The 21649-nt window shown below is 41.5% G+C and overlaps 2 protein-coding genes across 3 annotated transcripts in view; one reads left to right on the top strand and one right to left on the bottom strand.

Annotated features, from left to right (window-relative positions):
• Positions 1–61: 61 nt before the first annotated feature.
• Positions 62–6781, top strand: calml4a (calmodulin-like 4a). Its single transcript, XM_004557971.4, has 5 exons — positions 62–2569; positions 2677–2707; positions 2922–3062; positions 3455–3643; positions 5660–6781. The coding sequence occupies exons 1-5, from the start codon at positions 2567–2569 to the stop codon at positions 5755–5757; spliced, it is 462 nt and encodes a 153-aa protein (XP_004558028.1). The 5' UTR covers positions 62–2566; the 3' UTR covers positions 5758–6781.
• The window catches only part of adamts7 (a disintegrin-like and metallopeptidase (reprolysin type) with thrombospondin type 1 motif, 7), a 109031-nt gene continuing 93962 nt past the window's right edge, over positions 6581–21649 (bottom strand). For both annotated transcript variants that reach the window (XM_076884639.1, XM_076884641.1), the window contains exon 24: positions 6581–11605. In XM_076884639.1, the coding sequence (XP_076740754.1) occupies positions 11463–11605 (143 nt within the window). In that variant the 3' untranslated portion in view covers positions 6581–11462. The remainder of the gene's footprint in view (positions 11606–21649) is intronic.

Genomic DNA, 21649 nt, shown 5'->3' with positions numbered 1-21649 from the left:
CTGCAACCAGTCATTCAAATATAACTTGTGAATGTGTTGCATTTAAAAATCTATTGCACAGGACCCTAAGATCAGGCACAAATTCAAGCCTCGCTGTTAATTCAAATGAATTAAGTGCCACTTAAACACCTGTGGAGCATTGACATTTTGGGAATGTTTGGCAATGAATTATTTTTAAAGAATTCAATTAATCTGACATATGACGGTGCCACGAAGCAACCTGAATGGAAAAAGAGAAAGCTGACGTTGCATAGCCTCAAAGAATCCAGTCTATTAACAGCTGAATGCTGTAATATTGATCTTTAACACCCCTGAAGAAACAGGTGCTATGGTTACACATGGTCCTCTCTTGACTGTCGGAAAAGATAAAAAGAAGTAGTTACAGTATATAAGTATATTACTTTATCTTAAAATATGCATATTTATAGAAATTTAGTTGCATGGCAAACAAAAAACCCCTTAATAATAGTTGTTTTTTTAAAATGTGGAAAGTATTCACTCATCTGCCTTCAAATTTGAATTTCAGTGACATCCCATTTTTAATCCATAGGGTTTGAATATGATGTTGGCCCACCCTTTGCAGCTATTACAGCTTCAACTCTTCTGGAAAGGCTTTCCACAAAGTTCAGGAGTGTTAATGGGACTTTTTGAACAATCTTAAAGAAGTGTATTTGTGAGGTCAGATACTGAGAAGCCTTGGCTAATTTACCCCTATTGGGTTGAGGCCATGGCTCTGTGCAGGCCAAAGTTATCCACTTATCCATGTCTTTGTGGACGCTGGTGCACAGTCATGTTGGAACAGGAAGGTGCCATCCCCAAACTGTTCCTACGTAATTGAGAGCATGAAATTGTCTATGATGGTGATGTAAGGCTTGAATGCAGCTGTTCAGCCATGGAAGCCCATGAAGCTCTCTACACACTGTTCATGAACTAATCTAAAGGCTACATGAAGTCTGGAGGTCTGTCGTGATCGACTGCACACTAAGTGCCTAAGCATCTGTTGACCTCACTCTCCTCGTGGAGTTGCTGTTGTTTCCAGTCGCTTCCTCTTTTTATAATACCACTAACAGTGACTGTGGAATATTCAGTATAGAGGAAATTTCATGAGTGGACTTGTTGCACAGGAGGTATCATGTCACGGTACCATGCTGGAAGCTCCTGAGAGCGACCCATTCTTTCACAAATGTGTGTAGAAACAGTCTGCATGCATAGTTACTTGATTTTATACACGTGTGGCTGTGGCAGTGATTGAAACACCTGAATTCAATGATTTGAATGGGTGAGTGAATACTTTTGGCGGTATAGTGTATATGGATTTATAAAAGGTAAAAATAAATAGCAACACAATGACAAAATATTAAAATAACAAGATTAAACCTGACTAATCTTTAAGTGGAGGCCACTATAAGAAGTCTCAGTTTAACATGAAACATCAGCATTACATAAATAACAGGCTCTCTGTTGATTGGTCAGTCAGTCTGGGTCATATGACTGGCTGGCATATGATCCAGCTTAAGTGATTTAGCATCTTTTCACACCTTCTTGTATCACCTAGTCGAATCCCATGCAATGTCTTAGTAAGAAGGCTTTCTATTTCACCTGCACCCAAACACCCGAGTCTTTTGCACCTCCTGCCTTTTAAGGACACTGTGAATTACAATACAATACAACTTTATTTGTTTATTTATACAGCAATAAAAGGGAATATAAGAACAAAGTTACTAAGAACAGATATAGCTAAAAGATGAAGTACATAAATAAGAAATTGAACCAAATATAAAATAGGGACACTAACTACAGTAGATGGAAAAGCTATGTTGAATAAATGAGTTTTTAAACAGGATTTAAAAGATAAAACGGAGTCTGACGCACGCAACAAAACATCAACTATTCTCTTGTTGATGTTTTGTTTCACTTCAGAACTAAAGCATTAAATATAAACCTCAAGCTGAAGTATATTTAATCCCCTGCTGAATTTCTATGTTTGCTCACTTAGAAAAAAAAGTCTAATTTTTACGGTAGTTTGATCTTAATGGAGCGAAACAGAATATCAGCACAAATCCAGAAAAAATACATAAATGTATACATTTATTTGCATCATTACAGGTGGGTTTAGATGTCTGCAAATATTTGTTCCTGCACAGTTTGTTATTGCAAAATTTGGATTCTAATATGATTTGTATAGCACTGCTCCATGGTGAATGGGATTTTTTAAATGTGCATTTTAAATTAAAAAACAAAACAAAAAACATCATACTATCACTTAGATATTTATCTGAAGTTATCTGGGAGTTTTAAATCTTGCTTTTAACTTGATGTTAGACAACGTTTGTATGATGTGTCACTGTGGTAACATATGGTAGTTGTCTAGTAGTAAGCGGTCCCTTTTATGGGAGGGGTGGTAAGAGGAAGGACAATGCAGCGCTGTGGATCCGATATCTGTGTTTCCACAGCAACAGATATTAAATTACGACGGGTGTTGGACTTTAAACAGAGGTGGAGGGACAGGTGACGCAGGCTTCAGTAAACTGTCTTCTTCCTGAACAGAAACGCAGCAGTCTCAGACATGGTAAGAAATTCCATTTTCCATTGAGCCATTTTGTGTATTTTCTTACACAACAGACCATTTTTCTGTATTTACCTAACAAGTGACGCCACACTATTGTCACCTTGCAGGCTAAATTCCTCTCACAAGCTCAGATCAATGGTAAGATTCATCTACAGGTGCATGTTGTCAATCACTGTTTCACTCTGTTACTGATGTTTGAAATTATTTATTTGTACAAAACAACCAAACTCTCTTCTTTTTTAGTCTAATTAATTCCTGTTTACCGAAGATTTACTGTGAAAGCTCCTCACTAATTACAACAAGGGGGGAAAAAAAGTACTGTCATTCAAAAACTTTGTTTTCCCCACTGCAGAGTACAAAGAGTGCTTCTCATTGTATGACAAGAATCAAAACGGCAAGATAAATAACAATGACCTGATCACAGTTATGCGCTGCCTGGGTACAAGCCCCACACCTGGTGAAATCAGGAGACATCTACAAGTCCACAAAATTGGTAAACTATAACATGCAGTAAATCAAAGTCTTTTTGTCTTTGAATAACAGCTTGTTGTGGGTGTAGCATAAGGGACAAGTCTGAGAGGTGACGTTTAAATGACAGTAATTTCAAATTGCACTGACAGTCTTTACTACTACCGTTGAAGCATAAACTGGTGTTTGTGCTTTAAAATTCGTGGTTTTGTACATTTTTCTTACAGCCTTCTTAATGTGTGCTACATACAGTATAACACTATATATCCTTAAGAAATGCAGGGAAAAGACAGCAAATAAAAATAACAAAGGGCCTAAAGAAGTACAAGAGCAAAGGGCATTTTCTTTTTAAACTTACATTAATCATCAAGTCAAGGTTAAATAAAATGTACCACCTGATTTCACATTTGTGTTTAGAAAAGTCTGCTGAGGTGGAGTTCTCTACGTTCCTGTCAATAATGCACAGACAGATGCAACAGGAGGATCCCAAAGTGGAAATCCTGGAGGCCTTGAAGATGACGGACAAGCAGAAGAAGGGATACATCGAGGCATCTGAGCTGCGGGCCAAGCTCACCATGTTAGGAGAGAAACTCACAAACAAAGAAGGTAGAGCAAGTGAGGTTTCTAATTAATGAGATGTTACGTTTTTACCGGCCTACAGCTGAGCCTTTTTACTGATACCTCGCAACAATACTGCCAATATTAGATGATTACGTAGTGTTTCATAATCCAAAGTGAGTCTTAAGGTCTCTAATAAATATCTTGAGGACGTTTCGATCTGAGCTCAAATAGCTGAGCTTGTAGGGCATTGCACGACAGGAAGGACACCACTATGGTCTGTCTCTCCACAAAGTTTGTGAAATTCATTTTGGTAGTTTTAATCCTGCTCACAGGAAGATGCAAAGAGATGCACCTCTCACCTTTGCAGAGAAATAACCAATAAACCATTTCCATATTTCTATAAGTACAAAGAACTTATTCTTTGCTTCAGTATCGAACATCGAAACACCAATAAACCACCATTTATCTGAATACTTTATGACTGCAGTAAATATCAAATGTTGAATCAGGAGAAAAAAATGAATTTATAATGAACTCTGAACCTGATAGTTTTCCACAGTTGATTTCTTTAATGATACACGTGTTCTGCATCTTGACACAGTAACTGATCCACCCCTCAAAAAGTGACTAATCGCAGGAAGTTTGTCTTTAGAGCTGAGCTCAGAATCTCGTAGGTAATTACAATAGTTTCTCTCCTGGTATTTACTCCGTGGCTCCTAAAGGCCACTCCCTCCTTCCTGTCAGGAAATGCATTTGCTGTTGTGTTGCATGCTGATTAAGCGACAATTCGTTTTCCCATCAGAGAGATATTGTGTGAAATATTTCACTAACACTACCCGACAGAATATTATGAATACTAGTAAAGCCCTAGCAATAGCAATGTCAACAAAGACATATGTTGAGGACTATTTATAAGCTTTGTTCTCTGAAGGGGTTACAGCACAGAGGTGTGTAACATCATCTGTGACCTCTATAGAATTTTTTTTTCAACCTTGAAATCATAGCTGAAGTCAAACCCTGGCAGATGTCTGACCGTACAGGTCAATCCAACAGGGGGCACAAGTTTTGTGACACCAGGGGGACGGACTGGGCGACACCACCTTTGTACTGAACTTGTTCCCCTGACAAGCTGCTGAATAGTTGATCCTCAGGCTTTGTTTTAATTTCCACAAAAAGCTAAAATCTGTGACTGATTGGCATATGATGCAGCTTAAGTGATTTAGCGTCACAACTTTTTGTATCGCCTAATTAAATCACAGACAATGTCTTACTTAGTAAGAAGGCTTTTTATTTTTGCCTGCACCCAAGCACCGGAGTCCCTTGCACTTCCTGTCATTTAAGGACACTGTGAATTCTCTTGTTGATGTTTTGTTTCACTTCAGATGTAAAGCGTTAAATATGAACCTCAAGCTGAGAGTTTTAATGGAAGGACTCCTGCTGGGATTCGGATATCTGGTTAAATCTCCAGGGTGGATTTTTAAGTTTTTCAAAGCCACCTCATTCACACAGTGACGGGTCTCAGAGCAACATAAGCTGTATTTCAAAGTCTGTGGATGGGTTCTGTGTACATTAAGCTGTTTATAGTTAAATGAAGCTCAAAAGGCTTCTCAGTGGGGAGACATTTATCAAGTTTTTGGATTCCCGAACTGCTGAAGAAGATAGTAATGCCAATTTCCTAAAAGAAGAGACAACAGACAACCATTTTGAGTATTCAGGACATTTTCAAGACATGAAAAAGTACTGGAATGAAAATCTTTAACTACACTTTTGTAGTTAAGTCAACAAGGGTCCATGGTGTATGATATGAAGAGACATAAACCCTTAGGAAACTAGTATGAGTACAGCTCACAGATAAATACTGGAAGGGAATATTTGTGACTGAAATATAATGTGTTGTGTTGCAAAATATTATTTTCACTCAATATTGTTTTTCTTTATTTCATCCCTGTTAAATATCTCACAATAGCAACAGCAATAACACTAATTATAACCATAATTTATGGTGCGATTTGGCTGCTTATCCACTTATGCTCTTATGTTTTCTCCATCTTCCTCGTGTAGTGGACGACCTCTTCAGAGAGGCACACATCAAGTCAAATGGGATCGTCAAATACGAAGAGTTCACAGCGATGCTGACGCTGCCACCTGTTGATTACTGATTTTTAAAAAAAGAAAACAACTACGTCAAACGTCAGGACAACAAGCTACGTTGGAAAACTGACTCTGAATATCAAGAAGGTGACATCATAGTCACATTTTGCACATGAAGTTCGGTTGTATTAAATTTGCCTGTTGGTACAGCAAAAGTTTTTCACAATGATTATTTCTTGAATATTTTATGATTAATACACAATACTTTAATTTCTTTCCATAACTCTCCTTTGTAACTGAACACTACACAGTACGTGTTAGCATGTGACCCTGGTGTAAAGCCATTAGATCCTCAGCGCCATAGCTGACCACGCTTCACCCAATTAAATCCTATCCCTTGGGTGTTAATATTGACTAGTGAGTATGTACCAATCTCATCTTTTATGAGAGTTTCAAGTGTTCACACGTTGTTGTTCAACAAGCTTGTATGTAAAAGTTGTGGAATTTGAAAGAAAATAAACTGTAATTCCTGCTGGTATTTAGAAACTCTGACAGCTCCAATTTCTCTGTCCTCTCAAATCTTGCATGCATAAATAACTGTCTCACATTTGACATTTATTAAAATTCTATTTAAATAAGTGACATCTCATATTTATATTTCCTTTTATTAAGGGCTACAGCCATAAAATCTTTGTGTTTCACACGTTTTAATTAGTAGCGTTTAGCACAGTGTAGCACTATGCATACTTAATGACAAAACACTCACAGACTAATTCAATGAATGCCATTTTCTCCACATTTATTGTATGGGCTAAACTTTAATGGTTCATTAAAGTTAATTATACCACGGTGTAAGTGCTGTGAAAAGATGCTACTTAACAATCTGATTGCTTCAGTGTGAACGTGTTTAATGACTACTACACATGTGGCATTATGTCCATTCAACATAAGTGGTTGATCTTATGATTGGAAACCAACAATTTCATTAAATGTACAGAGATGAATCTTTAAAAATAAAACAAAGTACAGGAATAAATCACTAACAAACTAAAAAAAACAAAAAAAACAATAAAAAACAACTATGCAACTAAACGTGGCAGGTATGTAAAGTTCTTTACTCATCTAAATTGTCTGTAAATATAAAGGTTGTACATGTCGAAGTACTGGCTTGTTTTTGCCTTCAAAAATAAGAAGAACTACTAATGAGAATAAATGAGCAAAGGTGTGAAAAACAGAACATTTTATCTTAGTGGTAACAGCAAGGCTGATATCAAACATATATTAGTAAAGTCTGAGTTTCATGCAAGTGTACCCTGAGTTCACCTGTGCCTTCCCTGTTATGACATATCAAAATGTTGTAAAAATACTATGTCTGCTCCAAGATAAACAACTACCATTAGCATGCCCAAATACTACCTAAAGTAGGCCAGGCATAATATCCATTACTTTGAGTTGCGATATAAATAACCCTGGTCTCTAGGCCTAATGTTTCAGTGGTGTTAATTGGCCCCAAATGCTTCTATGTCAGTGCTTAGTGGTTTTGTCCCATCCTTTACTGGAATCAGACAGATTAGAGTCCTCATCCATTAGCCTGTTGTTTGGTAAAAAATGAAACATGCTCCCTTCTACACACATCAATAACCACCTGGCAGGTTTACCATCTAGGCTTCATTCGTCATGGTTATATCTTAAATTTATCTTAAATGTCACAGTCCTTGGCTCTTTGTCATGATCCGGGCAAAGACTTTTCCCTATACAAAGTTAGGAGAAAAATCATTACATGTGTAATCCAGCAGCATGCTTCAGAGGTATTTCAATGGCCTATTTCAATGGCCTTTGCAGTTACCAAAATTTGGTAACTGCAAAAGTAATTTACGAGTTCTTTCATTTCCCAAGAAGCTGCTGCTTTGAACCACAAGTGAGTCCAGCATTAATCTCGTTGATAGTCGCACAAAACACCAAAACGTTTACATGTTTACTTGATATCAAGTTGGTAAATCTGCCACTGCATACATGTTAATGCTACAGTACTGTGCAAAATTCTCAAGCAACGCCTCATTTCTTTATATTTTGTTAGGAAAATAGGACGTAGGTGCAGCAAACACATGGAAATACAGTATATAAGGCAAAGCCAGTCTGTACCTGTACTCTTGTACAATTAATACATTTTATATTTGGTATGAGCACCTTTATTCTTCAACTGAACTCTTAGGCAAGCTTCCTTCTCATTTCTTTAAGTAGTCTTCTAAGAATAGTTCTCCAGGCTTCTTGAAGGACATTCAAATCTCTTCCTTTTTTGTTCCATTCTGTCAAAAATCATCCCTCACTACACTAAAACTACACTACAAGAAAGTTTAGGTGTTTGGAAGCAAATTTTAAAAGGATGAGGGGTAGATCGAGACATTTGCACAGTGGTGTGCAATAACATTAAAAATGTGTCAAACAGAGCAACAAGCAACTAAAAAGCCAGGGGTACACAATAATCCTCTGTAATTGTAAAGTCATCATACATTCTGATGATGTATGAATCTTTGATAATAACAAATATATAAAAACTTGGCATTCACTGGACAGAATTTTAGGTATTACAATTCTTTTCAGCTACACTACATACATATGTAATTTGGTCTTTTTATTGTGATTTTTGACAAAAGGATATAGATATGTGGTGATTTTTCCCCTTTACTCCTTATCATCACTTGTTTAATAGCTTTACAGAAGCTTGCTTATTCGTTTTTAATCATTAGATATGTAAGACCATATATGACGGCACTGAACTGAGAAATCTGAGTTACTTTCCAGTTTCTGAAGAAAGTTTTTAATGAATATGTAATTATCATGAATTCTCATAACAGAACATGGCAATAATTAAACACCTAGAAAAGTATAAAATACCACATATTACTGATTCTTCCACTAATTTACCCTTCTGAATCTATTGTATTATGATGTGCTATGTTATCTTAATTTCCCTCCATTCGACCATTATTTTAATCAAGAGTTATTGTTGACATCAAATGATCCAGTACTCAAGAAGTTAAGGCACTGGGCCTGCCAATACCTGACACAATGTTTTTTTTTGGCTATGTGGCCTCAAGCACCAGGTATTGACTGCAGCTTTTCCTTTTGAAATTTACATTTTACTTTGTAACTTTAAAGTCACAAAGTAAAAGTTTGCTTAAACTGTCCCTCGAAGCGATTACAGTATAATAATCACAGCATAAAACCTAAGCTTCACATCTCTGCTCGCTTGTCAAAATTTGGAAGAGTATTTGCTATCTTGGAACCAAAGGTGACCCTATTTGAACAGTAGGAACACTATGTTTGCAGGTAAAGCTAGCTAGCTCGATTAGCGTAGTGTATCCATAGCTTGGATAACATATAAACAAAATTCTTCGATTTAGTTTAATAAACTGCAGCAGAGACTTCATGTGGGCAAGTTGCTAATTAAATAAAGCCATGCACCGCCATCTGATTATTTATTTTCCACAAAATTTTCACAATAAAGGCTCGATATCCTTTTGAGACTTTCCAAAATAAAAAAGGAAATAAATACAAATTGCGCTTGCAAATTCTGTCAGTGCAGCAACTGTTTCTCTGTGCTGACAGAGGGAGAGCATTTTTTGGTAAAGGTCATTATAAATAGAATTTCAGAGACTAGCTTTAACTTTTTATTGAAATCATTTTTCATGTTCGCATGTGTAAACATTACTGGGTTGCACACATCTCCTAGCCACAACACAGCCACATTCAACATGTCTAAATCCAGAAGTAGCTCCTTCAGTCTTTTCTGGACAACACTGATCAGTTATGAACGGCTGATCTGAATAAACTGGCAGATGTGTCGAGTTCCTCTGTTATCAGGGTCATGTCTGTGGGCTTTTTATCAAAGGCAGCAACTGCTATAATGAATGGTTTATTGCTTATAAGGAGAGCATTTAATGTTACCAGTCTTTGACATTTTTTTAATCTTGATTTTAAGTGCTTTTCAAAGGTGTTTAGACACATTCTGTTTTCAGTAAACTCTCTTAATCAACTAAATTCATCATGCTTCAGAAGAGAAGTGCCAAAAACACAAGCACAGGTCTTTGGTAAGCCATCTTTTTTCATGACCTTCAGGATTTTCCCACCTATTTGTCTTCTTCCTATCCACAGAAAAACTGAAGGCTAATATGCATTCTCTTGTTTCCATTTAACTGAAAACCACAATCAAATGCAAGATAAATGCAGAGAGTGGGGGCGTGGTCACTAAACAACGGTGGCCTTCATAAGTCATGATAAATGTTAAAGGTGTAGGATTTGAAAAGAATGAAAATATTTCTGAATTTTTAACAGCCTGCATTGGTAGGAGAGCACATTTATAGCATGTCTAAACCTGAGAGCCAAAACACCCACAAAAAATTAGAAATATAGCTGGTTAAAATAAACTGAAATCACACTTTAAGGGACAGGGCTCTGCAAACAGTCAGTTATTTGTTACTTAGAAAATATGCACCACTTATTTTTTCTTTATGACATCTGTACCACTTCATGCTGTATGTAAAACCACAGTGAGAGCTATATCCTGTCGGTTCTAACGTGTACAGTCTCCGTTGCTGTCCAAAAAATTAAAGCACTGTACCAGCCATAAAGCTACAATAAATGAGTGGTTTGTCTATCCGGTTGTTCAGTCTGACGTCACTAGCCGTGTCTGGGTCTAAACTCCGCTGCAGGTCCATATATCAAACGATCACCATGGCATTACTGAGAGTTGAAAAACTGTCTAAAGTCTTTCATCTGTAATAAAATGATCAGCGTTCTGCTCTACCAGGTGTAACAATTGAGTATAACATCCAGGCATCCATGAAAACGGAATTTATGACATTTAACGGAGTTAGAAGTTAGCAGGGAGTTAGCTCGCTAGCTTCTATCTAAATACAATATAGCATGTCCTGACTGCGGGGTTTTGGAAACAAATTAAAACGTACAGCTCTGTTATCACTTCCAACATAAATGAAGACAGAAAACTAAACAGCAGTGACGTTTGTAGGGCTACTGAAGTTTGGCTAGCTGGTATATAATGATGTGCTACGTGACCGCTAGCGACACAGCTATGTTAGCATAATATAAACAAGCTAACTTTTTTTCCACTCGATAAAAGTTAACGTGAGTGTTCTCGGTGGTCAGGAACAAATGTAATCGCATGGCAGGATGCTGTAAAAGGACCAAACTTCAGCCAGGAGAACAACTGAGATAATCCATCCACAATACGAGGTTAGTCATTCATATACTGCTGCATGGGCTGGGCTGTAGTTACATCCTAAGGTTTTAAAAACTGAGCTTAAATAAATGATTAGTGGTAATAAAAGCCGAGGGAGGTCAACAGTGATCACTGACTGTTTTAGGAGCTTTTTGAGATCAAATAGAAGAAAATATATAACATTAAACATGTTAACAACACAAAAGCCATATTAAACGCAGACTACTTTAGACCCGGAAGTAGGATTCGTCGCGTCATCACTGAACAACCGGATATCTAAAAATGCATCATACTGCTGGCTACATTGATTGGATACTCCCATGTCTAATGTAACAAAGAAATGTGCAGCAAACAAATATTTACAATCTCGCTACTTTGCTTGTTCAATTTCATCAGCACAAACATGCAGAGTCCAGGTGTGTGTAAGATTCATAACCAGTCCGTAGTTCAGAAAAAGGGCTCAGATTGTTGACTTTTAATGATGATTAGATTACATCACTCAGTGGTACAATCAGTGTGCTTGTGAGCTGCACCTTAGCTGCGAGGCCTGCTGAAGTGGGGGTGCTGGCTGCAGGATTTACAGCACTGTGCTTGTACGTTGGGGAGGTGGCAACGGCCGAGCCATCGAAGTGTCTGACAGAAACGAAATGTCAGCCGATCGTGGAGACAGACTGTTCCTGTGTAGGTGAGAAGCAAACAGAGGTCACACACGCAAAGGTTAAATACAGACCTCATTCGGGACACACAAAGTCACATTTACTGACAATTCAACAAGCTGATATATAAGTAAGCAAGACCCCCTGAAATGACACATAGAGTGGATACAAAAGGGGATTAATAAAAGGAATCAGTAATTTTAATTTGTTCTTAAGTACAGGAGAAATAGTTTAACCTCGATTCTGAACTCAGAAGTATAAAACACGAACCAGAGCTCTTTGAGAAAGAAATGTGGAGATGAAATCAACTAGCGGCGTCGTGTGATCTCGTAAATGCCTGCTTTTAAGCATCAAAAGCACAATAAGTGTATTAAGGCAACTCTTAACACTAACGTGGGACTTCAAGTAAAAACACAGCTTTATGTCTACTTAGGAAAATTAACTTTTTTTCAGCTCCAGATGTAATTATTGCCTAGCATTAGTCCGTGCTTTCGTAAGCATATTTCTAATATATTTAAAGACTGGGATCACATTTTCCACAAAACAATCGGACTTTGAGGTGTCTGAGATGTAAGCTGATAAATCCTGAAAGAATGTTAAAAAAAAACATCAGTGTTGTCAATCCAAACTAATGGTCTTTTTATGCTGGAGAAATAGTTGATCAGCGGTACTCATGTGCCCCTTTATTAACACTAATTCTAGTGCTCAGTGTTGCTGTTGCATTGTCTTCATTTGTTTTAGACAAATTAAGAGTTTCCTGTGACTGTGCTAAAGTACTTCTTGCACCAGACCCTTAGATATTCTAGACCCAGTGCATATTGTCAGAAATTCTTATTTCATCCACCAGCAAGGCACCCTTGTACCATTTCCTACATTTTGTTTCTGTCTACTCTCTATATCTATATCCTGTCCAAAAAAGGCTAAAAATGCCCCCAAAATAAAAGACTGGGATTGTTTGTGACTGAATGTGGTTAAGTTGGCAATTATATCCCATTTGCTATGTGATAAAACAGCAGTTAGCTTTGATAGAGAAACTTTCTAAATCTGCTTCCATCTACATATACAGAAATTCATCACACAAAATCCCTCCGCAGTGATGTAGCTGCTGGAGGATGGCAGGTAAATGCGTCTCTGTTTAATGACACTTTCATATAGAAATCTAGCCCGAACACAACGCTAACTAATGCCCCTATCGAGATGCAGACTGACTCAGATTGATTGCAACATTTTGACAATCTGTCTGTGTTTATAAATTAGAAGCTGAGCTCCATTTCATGTGATGACATCTGACGACTTTGTATAAGCAGGAAAAAAAATAAAGATGGATCTCACACAATGGAGCTGTATTAAGCACAGAGTTAGCATGGAAAGGAAGAACATTGACCAAAAAAAAGGAATGTGTTTACCTACTTTAGCCTGTGAAGAAAGCTTTAAAGTGATAAATAGACCGGCATTTGCATAACAGATTTCTACTGCTAGTGTGCACTGAAAGCACTTTTATAATGCAAGTTACACTTGATTGTTGTGCGCACACGGTCATACCAGTGGATGCATGGGTAACATTTTTTAAGAGCATCTGAGGAGCTGGGTTTTTTCTGCCTACCCTCCTTTTTTAAACACCCACCACTGCTGAAAAAATATTAAGGAAGAGAGGGACGAAAAAAGAAAAGCAGAAAGAAAACAGCCCACACACCGCTGCTGAAATCTCCGTTTTGGTGGTTAATATCAACATTTTGGAGCAACAAAGGCAACTATTAATGGCTTAAACAGACAAAAATATTTCAGTGCTGTAGATCCTCCGCCTTTGAGCCCATCCCCTCAATCGAGATGACTACAGAGGGAAAGCAGATGTTAAAGGCAAATGTGAAAGGGGGGAAAATGGTGTTAGATAAAAATCACCATTGCTTACTCAATATATTTTTATATATCGAGGTGGCCTATCAAGATAAAAATGTTACTTTTTCTTAACAACACACTGTACTAGTCTGTACTCTAAATATGGTTATACTATTTAAACATTTTCTCTGCATAATATAAACCTAAACCCACCGCTCGAGGTTCTCAAAACTCCTCTATGTAGAATTTGCAATGTCACTCAGTTCAGTTCACAGCTGCCTCTCAGTGCACAGTATTTCCTGTTTACTGCGCCTCTCTTTCTATTCCTCTTTCTGTAAAGAATAATAAACAACAAAAGAGAAGAGTGGGACTATGGGACTCTTCAGTTATATGTATTTTTTCACGGTCTGTGAATGCAGGCTTTGGTTGGATGACAGTCTGCAGTGGATGTGTCTCTGCATCTGTGAGCTACTATCTATAAACTGTACAGACATAGATATTCTAGAAATATATTTATATTATAAAGCTAGTGACAAATAAAAAGATAAAAATGAAAATAAGAGTTGAATGACCTAAAATATATAGAACTAAAACATTTCACATATAATAAATAAATGGAATAAAAGTTGGTATTTTTTTATTATTATCACTTTATTAAACAGTGAAAGTTAACAACAGTTTTGCATAATGTAGCAAAAGCAACGTTCTGAATCTGTTGGACTTTAAATGACAAACTTTCTTTCACCACTGACAAACAGCTATTTGTTTAAATTAGTTTGGGGTAATTATGTTTTTGACACTTATGGGAGAATTAGAGCCAAGCTGGGAAAAAAGATTATCTTTTAAATTTCATTTGCATATTAATTTCAGTTCTCAGTTTTCATTTATTTAGGGCTTTTTCTGTGGACTTTGTCAAGGACTCACTCTTGTTTAGCTCTGAAAGAGATGCCTGCCAAAAACAACATTATGTGACAAGTGAAAGTGAACCAGAACACTAGTTATGCCTTCAATATTGTCATTTTCTACAGTACTAGTGCAGTTGCAGTTACACTGAGATTGTGTGTGGATATTTTACATTCTCGCGGCCGCCTGACCTCCCACATCTTCTCATTACCAAACACCCGCTGAGTCTGAAGTAAATCTGATGAACGAGCGATTACAGTTCTCTCTGTAACACCACCGATGATGTCGATGTCACAGCACAAGAGATTTTGATGACGATGCCTGATTGCATTGGGCTCCCAGGAACATAAAAAATAGTTTTTATTCAAATGCCATAAAGTTTGAAACACATGAGGGAGCCGTTGTCCTACATTGTGATTTCAAATTGAAGACTTTTTTTCCTCTCACGTCAAATGAAGAAACGGAAAATGTTTCTGCTTGGTCTGTGGAGTTCAACGGCAGCTGGAGAATCGTTTCATGTTTTTGTGGCCTCCAAACTCCTCCACTGGTGAATGATATACCATTTCAGTAAAGTATGCATGCTCTCTGAGGGGCATGTGGGCTGCTAGTTTGCAGATGAAATTGAGGAGCGGACCCCACTCCCACGCCCTGCCCCATATATGGCACTTATCTATTATGTACTCCAAGTTTCGGTATTTGGATTTTAATTTTCAGTAAAATATGACAGATATTATGAAACCAAGACAGATACTTTTGCATGCAAAAAGTTATATGAAAACTTCATTAGTATCCTGCATTAACTCTGTGCTTTGGGAATGTTTGTCTGCAGACAGACGCTTAGACTGTATGTAGGTCATGCATCTGCTTGACCTCCCACTATTCTCCCTGTGGCCTTTCCCAGACAACATGCACAGACTGCAGAACTTATGTCACAATGTTGCTGTGCTGGCCTACAAAATCCCTCTGCCCTGCCCTGAAGATACAACAAACAGCAAACAGCACATGTCTACTGAAGCAACAGTCCAGCATTACTTCAAAATGAACTCGAGACTGACAGATCCCCATCCAAAGACCAGCACCCTCTTATTTACCTAACATTATAATTGTTGCTGCCGTCATAGGCAACTCTCGCATTTAAGTTCATTTTATTAGATAGTTAAGGTTAAAACAATAAGTAGGTGAAATAATAAATAAATAGTAATTCATGTTTTGTTGATTAGATTTATATGTTTAAATGTGTTATTTGTGCTAACTGTGCAATTAGGATGGAACCTTTTCTATAGTTCCGTCTGTTGTTGCAAAGAGGGCTTTTTTTTGGCTGTCACACTCAGCAAGCTAATTAAGAGAAGAGCCGCGAGGTTTGCACGTCTACAGAAAGTTATAAGAGAGTGCTTTTTTGGAACTCCCCACGATGTAAAGATGAAAGTTTATTCCCTTTGAGTGAGGCCAATGAGATAAATGTTTTATTTTGTTTATTATCGTTGTATGTAAATACGCGAGTGTTGCGTGATATTCCAGTGCAATTACCGCAGTTTGAGGTGTAATGTGTACTTTATTGATCATTTTGTTGGAATGTCTCATCAGATATAACACTTAAGGACTTTATTAAGAATATTCATTTAAGTTTGTATTTCTTTTAGTTCTGATGGCATTCTATCGGCTGTGGTGGACATCATTACATGTTGAGGCATGTCGCAGAATCCTCCTGTCCAAAATAAATGTCAGGTTAAACGCAAAGAACAAGTTGAGCTTTAATAAGACTCGAGGGGAGTAACAATAATAGCTAATCTCTCTGAAAGAAGTGGTGTGCCATTTAAACAGACAAACAAAACCACAAGAAATATAACCTGCAGGCTGTCAATACTTAATGAAAACAAAGCGGCAATTAATGTTTATGCTTACAAAAAGTAAATGAAAGAAAAATCTCCAGGTTTAAGTGTAAATTATGATCCTACTTCAGGCTACACTCATACCTTGAAGTAGGCCTTATATCTTGGGTTGCTTTGAAGTTGTGATCGTGCAAAGCACAAATGCAATTCACTTATGACAACATGACAATAAATAAATAAATAAAGTCAAGATGAGAGAAGTGTCTTAAAAAATTGGCAAAACTGTGTCACTGACTCCGTGCTAGATCTAGATTTCACAGAAAAATATCTATTTCTAGCACAATCTGCTGCCACTTTTATCAACAAGAGCACAGTGAACCCTGAGAGGCTGACAGAAGAATGTTTGAAATTAAAATGTAAATAAGCTGTTTAATAACCAGCAGATTACCCGTAAAAGTACACTATAGATGGCATATATGGAACTTAAATAAATAAATAAATGGGGAAAAAAAGTACATGTGTAAGTTTTTGATGCATCACATACAGGTTTCTAATGTTCTGCTTACAGGTAACGTTCATTTTAATGCTATACTGTGGAGGTAAACACAGACGACACGAGAGCTCTCGATAAACACTGCTCGTTTATTACTCATCACCACAGAACTGAACACTTTCCCTCCAAAACACAGCAACAACACTTCCTGAGAACTGGGTGTGAGTGGAGCCCTCCAGTGGTCCACCACACATGCCCCCCCCGAACACCCAGTAGGGTCATCCCCTAGTCCAGAACCCTTGCTTTAATTAAACGTCCAGAACGGCTGAACCGGGGAGGTGGAGAGCTGGCGGAGGGGAAACGAGGGCCAGGCTGGCACGGGCGGTTAGGAAAAACTGAAGGTAGCTCGGGCCCCGCCAGGTGGGGGGCGCTCCCAGAGGAAGAAGCAGGGTTGTCCAGTCCAGTGGAAGGCGGGCGGCCACGGCGGGGGGCCTGAGCCGGCACCACCTGGTCATCCAGAAGCACATGTGCTGGTTTAAGTCTGTCAATAGAAACAGCCTCCTGCCGACCCCCAAAATCCAAAAGGAAATGCTTCCGGCCCGGTTGAATAACCCGAAAGGGGCCGTCATACAGTGGACGCAGGGGAGGCCTATGAGCGTCATGCCTGACAAAAACAAACTGCGAAGAGTCCAACGACCTCGGAACAAAGGTGTCAGGCACACAATGGTGCACTGGGCCAGGAAGAGAAAACGAGTCTCTTGGGGGACGGAGAGATAGCACGGAGGGAGCGAAGCACGGGGGTGGGCTCTCAGGCAAGAATTCCCCGGGGACCCGGAGGGGCTGACCAAGGACAAGTTCAGCCGGGGAAACCCCAAGGTCTTCTTTAACCGCGCAGCGCAACCCCAGTAAAACCCATGGAAGGCGGTCAACCCAGTTGCCATCTGTGAGAGAAGCGCGGAACGCGGCCTTAAGCGACCGGTGGAAACGTTCGCACATCCCGTTGGCCTGCGGGTGGTACGCAGTGGTGCGGTGGACCTTGACCCCCAGGCCGTCAGCCATGGCAGACCAAAGCTCGGAAACTAACTGGGGGCCCCTGTCTGAGGTAATGTCGGCGGGGGGACCGAAACGCGAAACCCACGTTGACAAAAATGCCCTGGCCACTGCTGCTGCTGTAGTGGACGCCAGAGGCACTGCCTCAGGCCAGCGGGTTGTGCGGTCCACTACAGTCAAAAGGTGCGTGAAACCTTGTGACTGCGGCAGAGGACCAACCAGATCCACATGCACATGATCAAAACGCCTCCCTGGAACGCGGAAGGATTCGAGGGGCGCCTGTGTGTGCCTATGGATCTTAGCGCGTTGGCATGGGATGCACGCGGCTGCCCAGTCTTTCACCGATTTACGAAGGCCCGGCCAAACGAACCTAGAGCTGACCAGCTTGACCGAGGCCCGGACGCCTGGATGAGAGAGGGCGTGTACGGAGTCGAAAACGCGACGACGCCACGAAAGGGGAACTACAGGGCGTGGACGGCTGGTGGAAACATCGCAAAGCAGGCTAGGCCCGCCGTTCCACAAGGGTCTGTCCTCCAGTACAAGGCCCGTTTGCGCAGACTGAAGGGCAAGGACGTCCGGGTCGGCCTGTTGGTCAGCGGCCATAGCCTCAAAGTCTATGCCAACATAAACAGGAGAAACCAGCACGCGGGATAGACAGTCAGCCACGCAGTTGGACTTACCAGCCACGTGCTGAATGTCCGTTGTGAACTCGGAAATGGCTGCCAACTGGCGCTGCTGGCGCCTGCTCCACGGATCAGAGACCTTGGACATCGCGAATGTCAAAGGTTTATGATCGACGTACGCGGCGAAGCTCCGACCCTCGAGAAAAAAACGAAAATGCCGTGTGGCGAGGTGTAGGGCCAGCAACTCCCTGTCAAAAACGCTATATTTGCGCTCACTGTCTCTAAGCGTGCGACTAAAAAAAGCGAGCGGTTGCCAGACACCGGAGACCCGCTGTTCTAACACTGCGCCCACTGCCACGTCCGACGCGTCGGAGGTCAACGCAATCTCCACCGACGGAAACGGGTGGGCCAGCAGGGCGGCGTTTGCCAGCGCGGTCTTGGCCCCAGAAAATGCCTGGATGCGTTCAGGGAGCCAATCAATCGGGTCCTTAGCTGTTTTACCCTTCAAGGCAGCATAGAGAGGCTGCAGCAGGTGCGCAGCTCTGGGGAGAAAGCGGTTGTAGAAATTGACCATCCCCAAGAACTCCTGCAGCGCTTTAACGGACGCAGGACACGGAAAAGCCGAAACGGCCCGGACCTTGTCTGGCAACGGAACCACACCGTCAGCGGAAATGCGGTGGCCCAAGAAATCCAGAACCGGCAAGCCGAACTGGCACTTGGAGGGGTTGACGATCAGGCCGTGTGCCGCCAAGCGCTGGAAAACCTGATGCAGATGGGACGCATGCTGACTCTCAGAGCAGCTGGCCACCAATATATCGTCAAGGTACACGAAGACGAAAGGCAGCCCGCGCAAAACGGAGTCCATCAACCGCTGAAAAGTCTGGGCGGCGCCTTTCAGGCCGAACGGCATGCGCAAAAATTCAAACAGGCCGAAAGGGGTAATAACGGCAGTTTTGGGGACGTCTTCGGCGCGCACGGGAACCTGGTGATACCCCCGCACCAAGTCAATTTTAGAAAAAATCGAGGTGCCAGCGAGGTGGGCGGAAAAATCCTGGATGTGGGGAATGGGGTAACGGTCATTCTCCGTGACATTATTCAAACGGCGAAAATCCCCACACGGCCGCCACCGACCGTCTGACTTGGGCACCATGTGTAGCGGAGAAGCCCAGGCACTATTCGAGCGCTGCACTATGCCGAGGCGCTCCATTGCGGCAAACTCTTCCCAAGCGACGGAGAGTTTCGCGGGGTCGAGGCGGCGCGCGCGTGCGAACACCGGGGGACCGACCGTCGGAATATAATGTTCAACCCCGTGCTTCGTTGCAGTGTTCGAGAAATTAGGAACAGTCAGTGAAGGGAACTCCAAGAGCAAACGCTGAAAAACATTCCCTGAAGTCACTAAATTAGCCCGATTCAGGGGCTCGATGGCGCGAGTGAAACAGGGCATTGAAGAAAAAGACAGTGCATCGATTAAGCGTCTGTTAGCGACATCGACCAGCAGTCCGTGGGCACAAAGAAAATCAGCGCCCAAAATAGGTACAGAGCTAGCGGCAACAACAAAGGTCCATTGGAAATCCCGACCATGAAAACAAACAGTCACGAACCTTTCCCCGAACGTTGCGATGGGAGAGCCATTAGCCGCAATAAGCTGCGGTCCGCAGCCTGCTGCTAAACTGTCGGCTCCGGACGGGGGAAGGAGGCTCTTCTGGGAGCCAGAGTCGACCAGGAAACGTCTCCCAGAGCGCGAGTCTTCTATGAAGAGCAGTTTTTCTTTGTCGCGGCCGCTACAGCGCGTTGGCGGGGTCCATGTCCCAGGGTCGAAAAAGCGCAAGGCGGCAGGCAGCGGCGCGCTCTGGCGCCAAAACGCTGATGGTAGAAACAGAGGTCCCGTCCGTGGTGTCGCTGTGCCGCGATCTTTGCCGTCAGCGAAGGATCGGGTACGTCGTGGCAGGTCAGCGGGGAAGTGGAAGGCGCCGCCGGCGAGGCTGGAACTAGGTCGTGATCGTGGAAAGTGCGGGTAGCCAGGAGAATACGATCCGCGTCCTCAGCCAGGGAGCAATAATCCTTCGTGCCCAGAAGCGGAGAGTTAGCGAGGCCGGCTCTCACGGCCGCCGGCAGCTGTCGGAGGAAGATGTGGGCGAAGAGGAATCCCCCGTCATCCGGTCCGAGAAGGGATAGCATGTGCTCCATCAGTTCGAGAGCCGTACCGCCACCCAGGCCTGAGAGGGAGAGGAGCTTCTCGGCTCGCTCTGCGTCGGTGAGGGCATAGCGCCGAAGAAGCAGCTCCTTAAGGGCGGCGTACTTCCCTCGGGTGGGTGGGTCCCGGAGGAGAGTCAATGCACGACGGGTGGCTAGCGGGTCGAGAGAAGCCACCACATGGTGATATTTCGTGTCGTCAGCCGAGATGCCACGAAGGGCGAACTGAGCCTCCACATGCACGAACCACGACGGGGGATCGTGAAGCCAAAAGTCCGGCAGCTCGAGCGCCACAGCAAACGTAGCTGCAGCCGGAGGCAGAGAGCTGGCGGCTGCTGATGCATCCAGAGCGGAGTCGGCGCCACCATCGGACTGCAGCATGTTCGAGTCAGGGGTCACCAATGTGGAGGTAAACACAGACGACACGAGAGCTCTCGATAAACACTGCTCGTTTATTACTCATCACCACAGAACTGAACACTTTCCCTCCAAAACACAGCAACAACACTTCCTGAGAACTGGGTGTGAGTGGAGCCCTCCAGTGGTCCACCACAATACGTCTGTTTTGTGAGGGCATATCCTCGAGGATTTTTTAAGCTACTTCTGACAGTACTTGATGAGCTCATACAATCTGGTTGACCTCACCAAAATTAGACTTGAGATGTATAGCATAATTAACAAATCCAAAGGGAGAAAATGCCACGCTGATTTTGTCCCAACGAATGCATCCCTGCTTCTAAAACACGTGTAATGTCCATGTGAAGGATGACCTCGCATCAATTTCATCTCATCTTGGTGAGAAGCACCCACTGCTTCCTAGTAGGATATTAATGACACACAGCCTCAGTAAATTGTCTGGCATACAGGACTCAAAATATATCTTGGTTTCACGCAGCTCCACACATGTTTTTACACGTTTTTATGCCACAGCACAGCGCATTCACAGTGAAAGTCAAAGGGGTTTTTTTCTTCTTCATCTTCCACTCCACGTCTCATCGGATTTTAATTAGAGAAGCTTTTGGAAATCATGAACTGAAATCAATCATGAAAAAAAAAGGGTTTGATTTTTTGGTTTGATTAGACCATCTGTTAAAATATCACAGTGATAAATTGACATGAATCCAGATTTCGTAAAATT

Source organism: Maylandia zebra, linkage group LG1, assembly GCF_041146795.1.
Source record: "Maylandia zebra isolate NMK-2024a linkage group LG1, Mzebra_GT3a, whole genome shotgun sequence".
Classification (NCBI taxonomy): Eukaryota; Metazoa; Chordata; class Actinopteri; order Cichliformes; family Cichlidae; genus Maylandia; species Maylandia zebra.
This window is presented reverse-complemented; position numbering and strand designations above follow the sequence as displayed.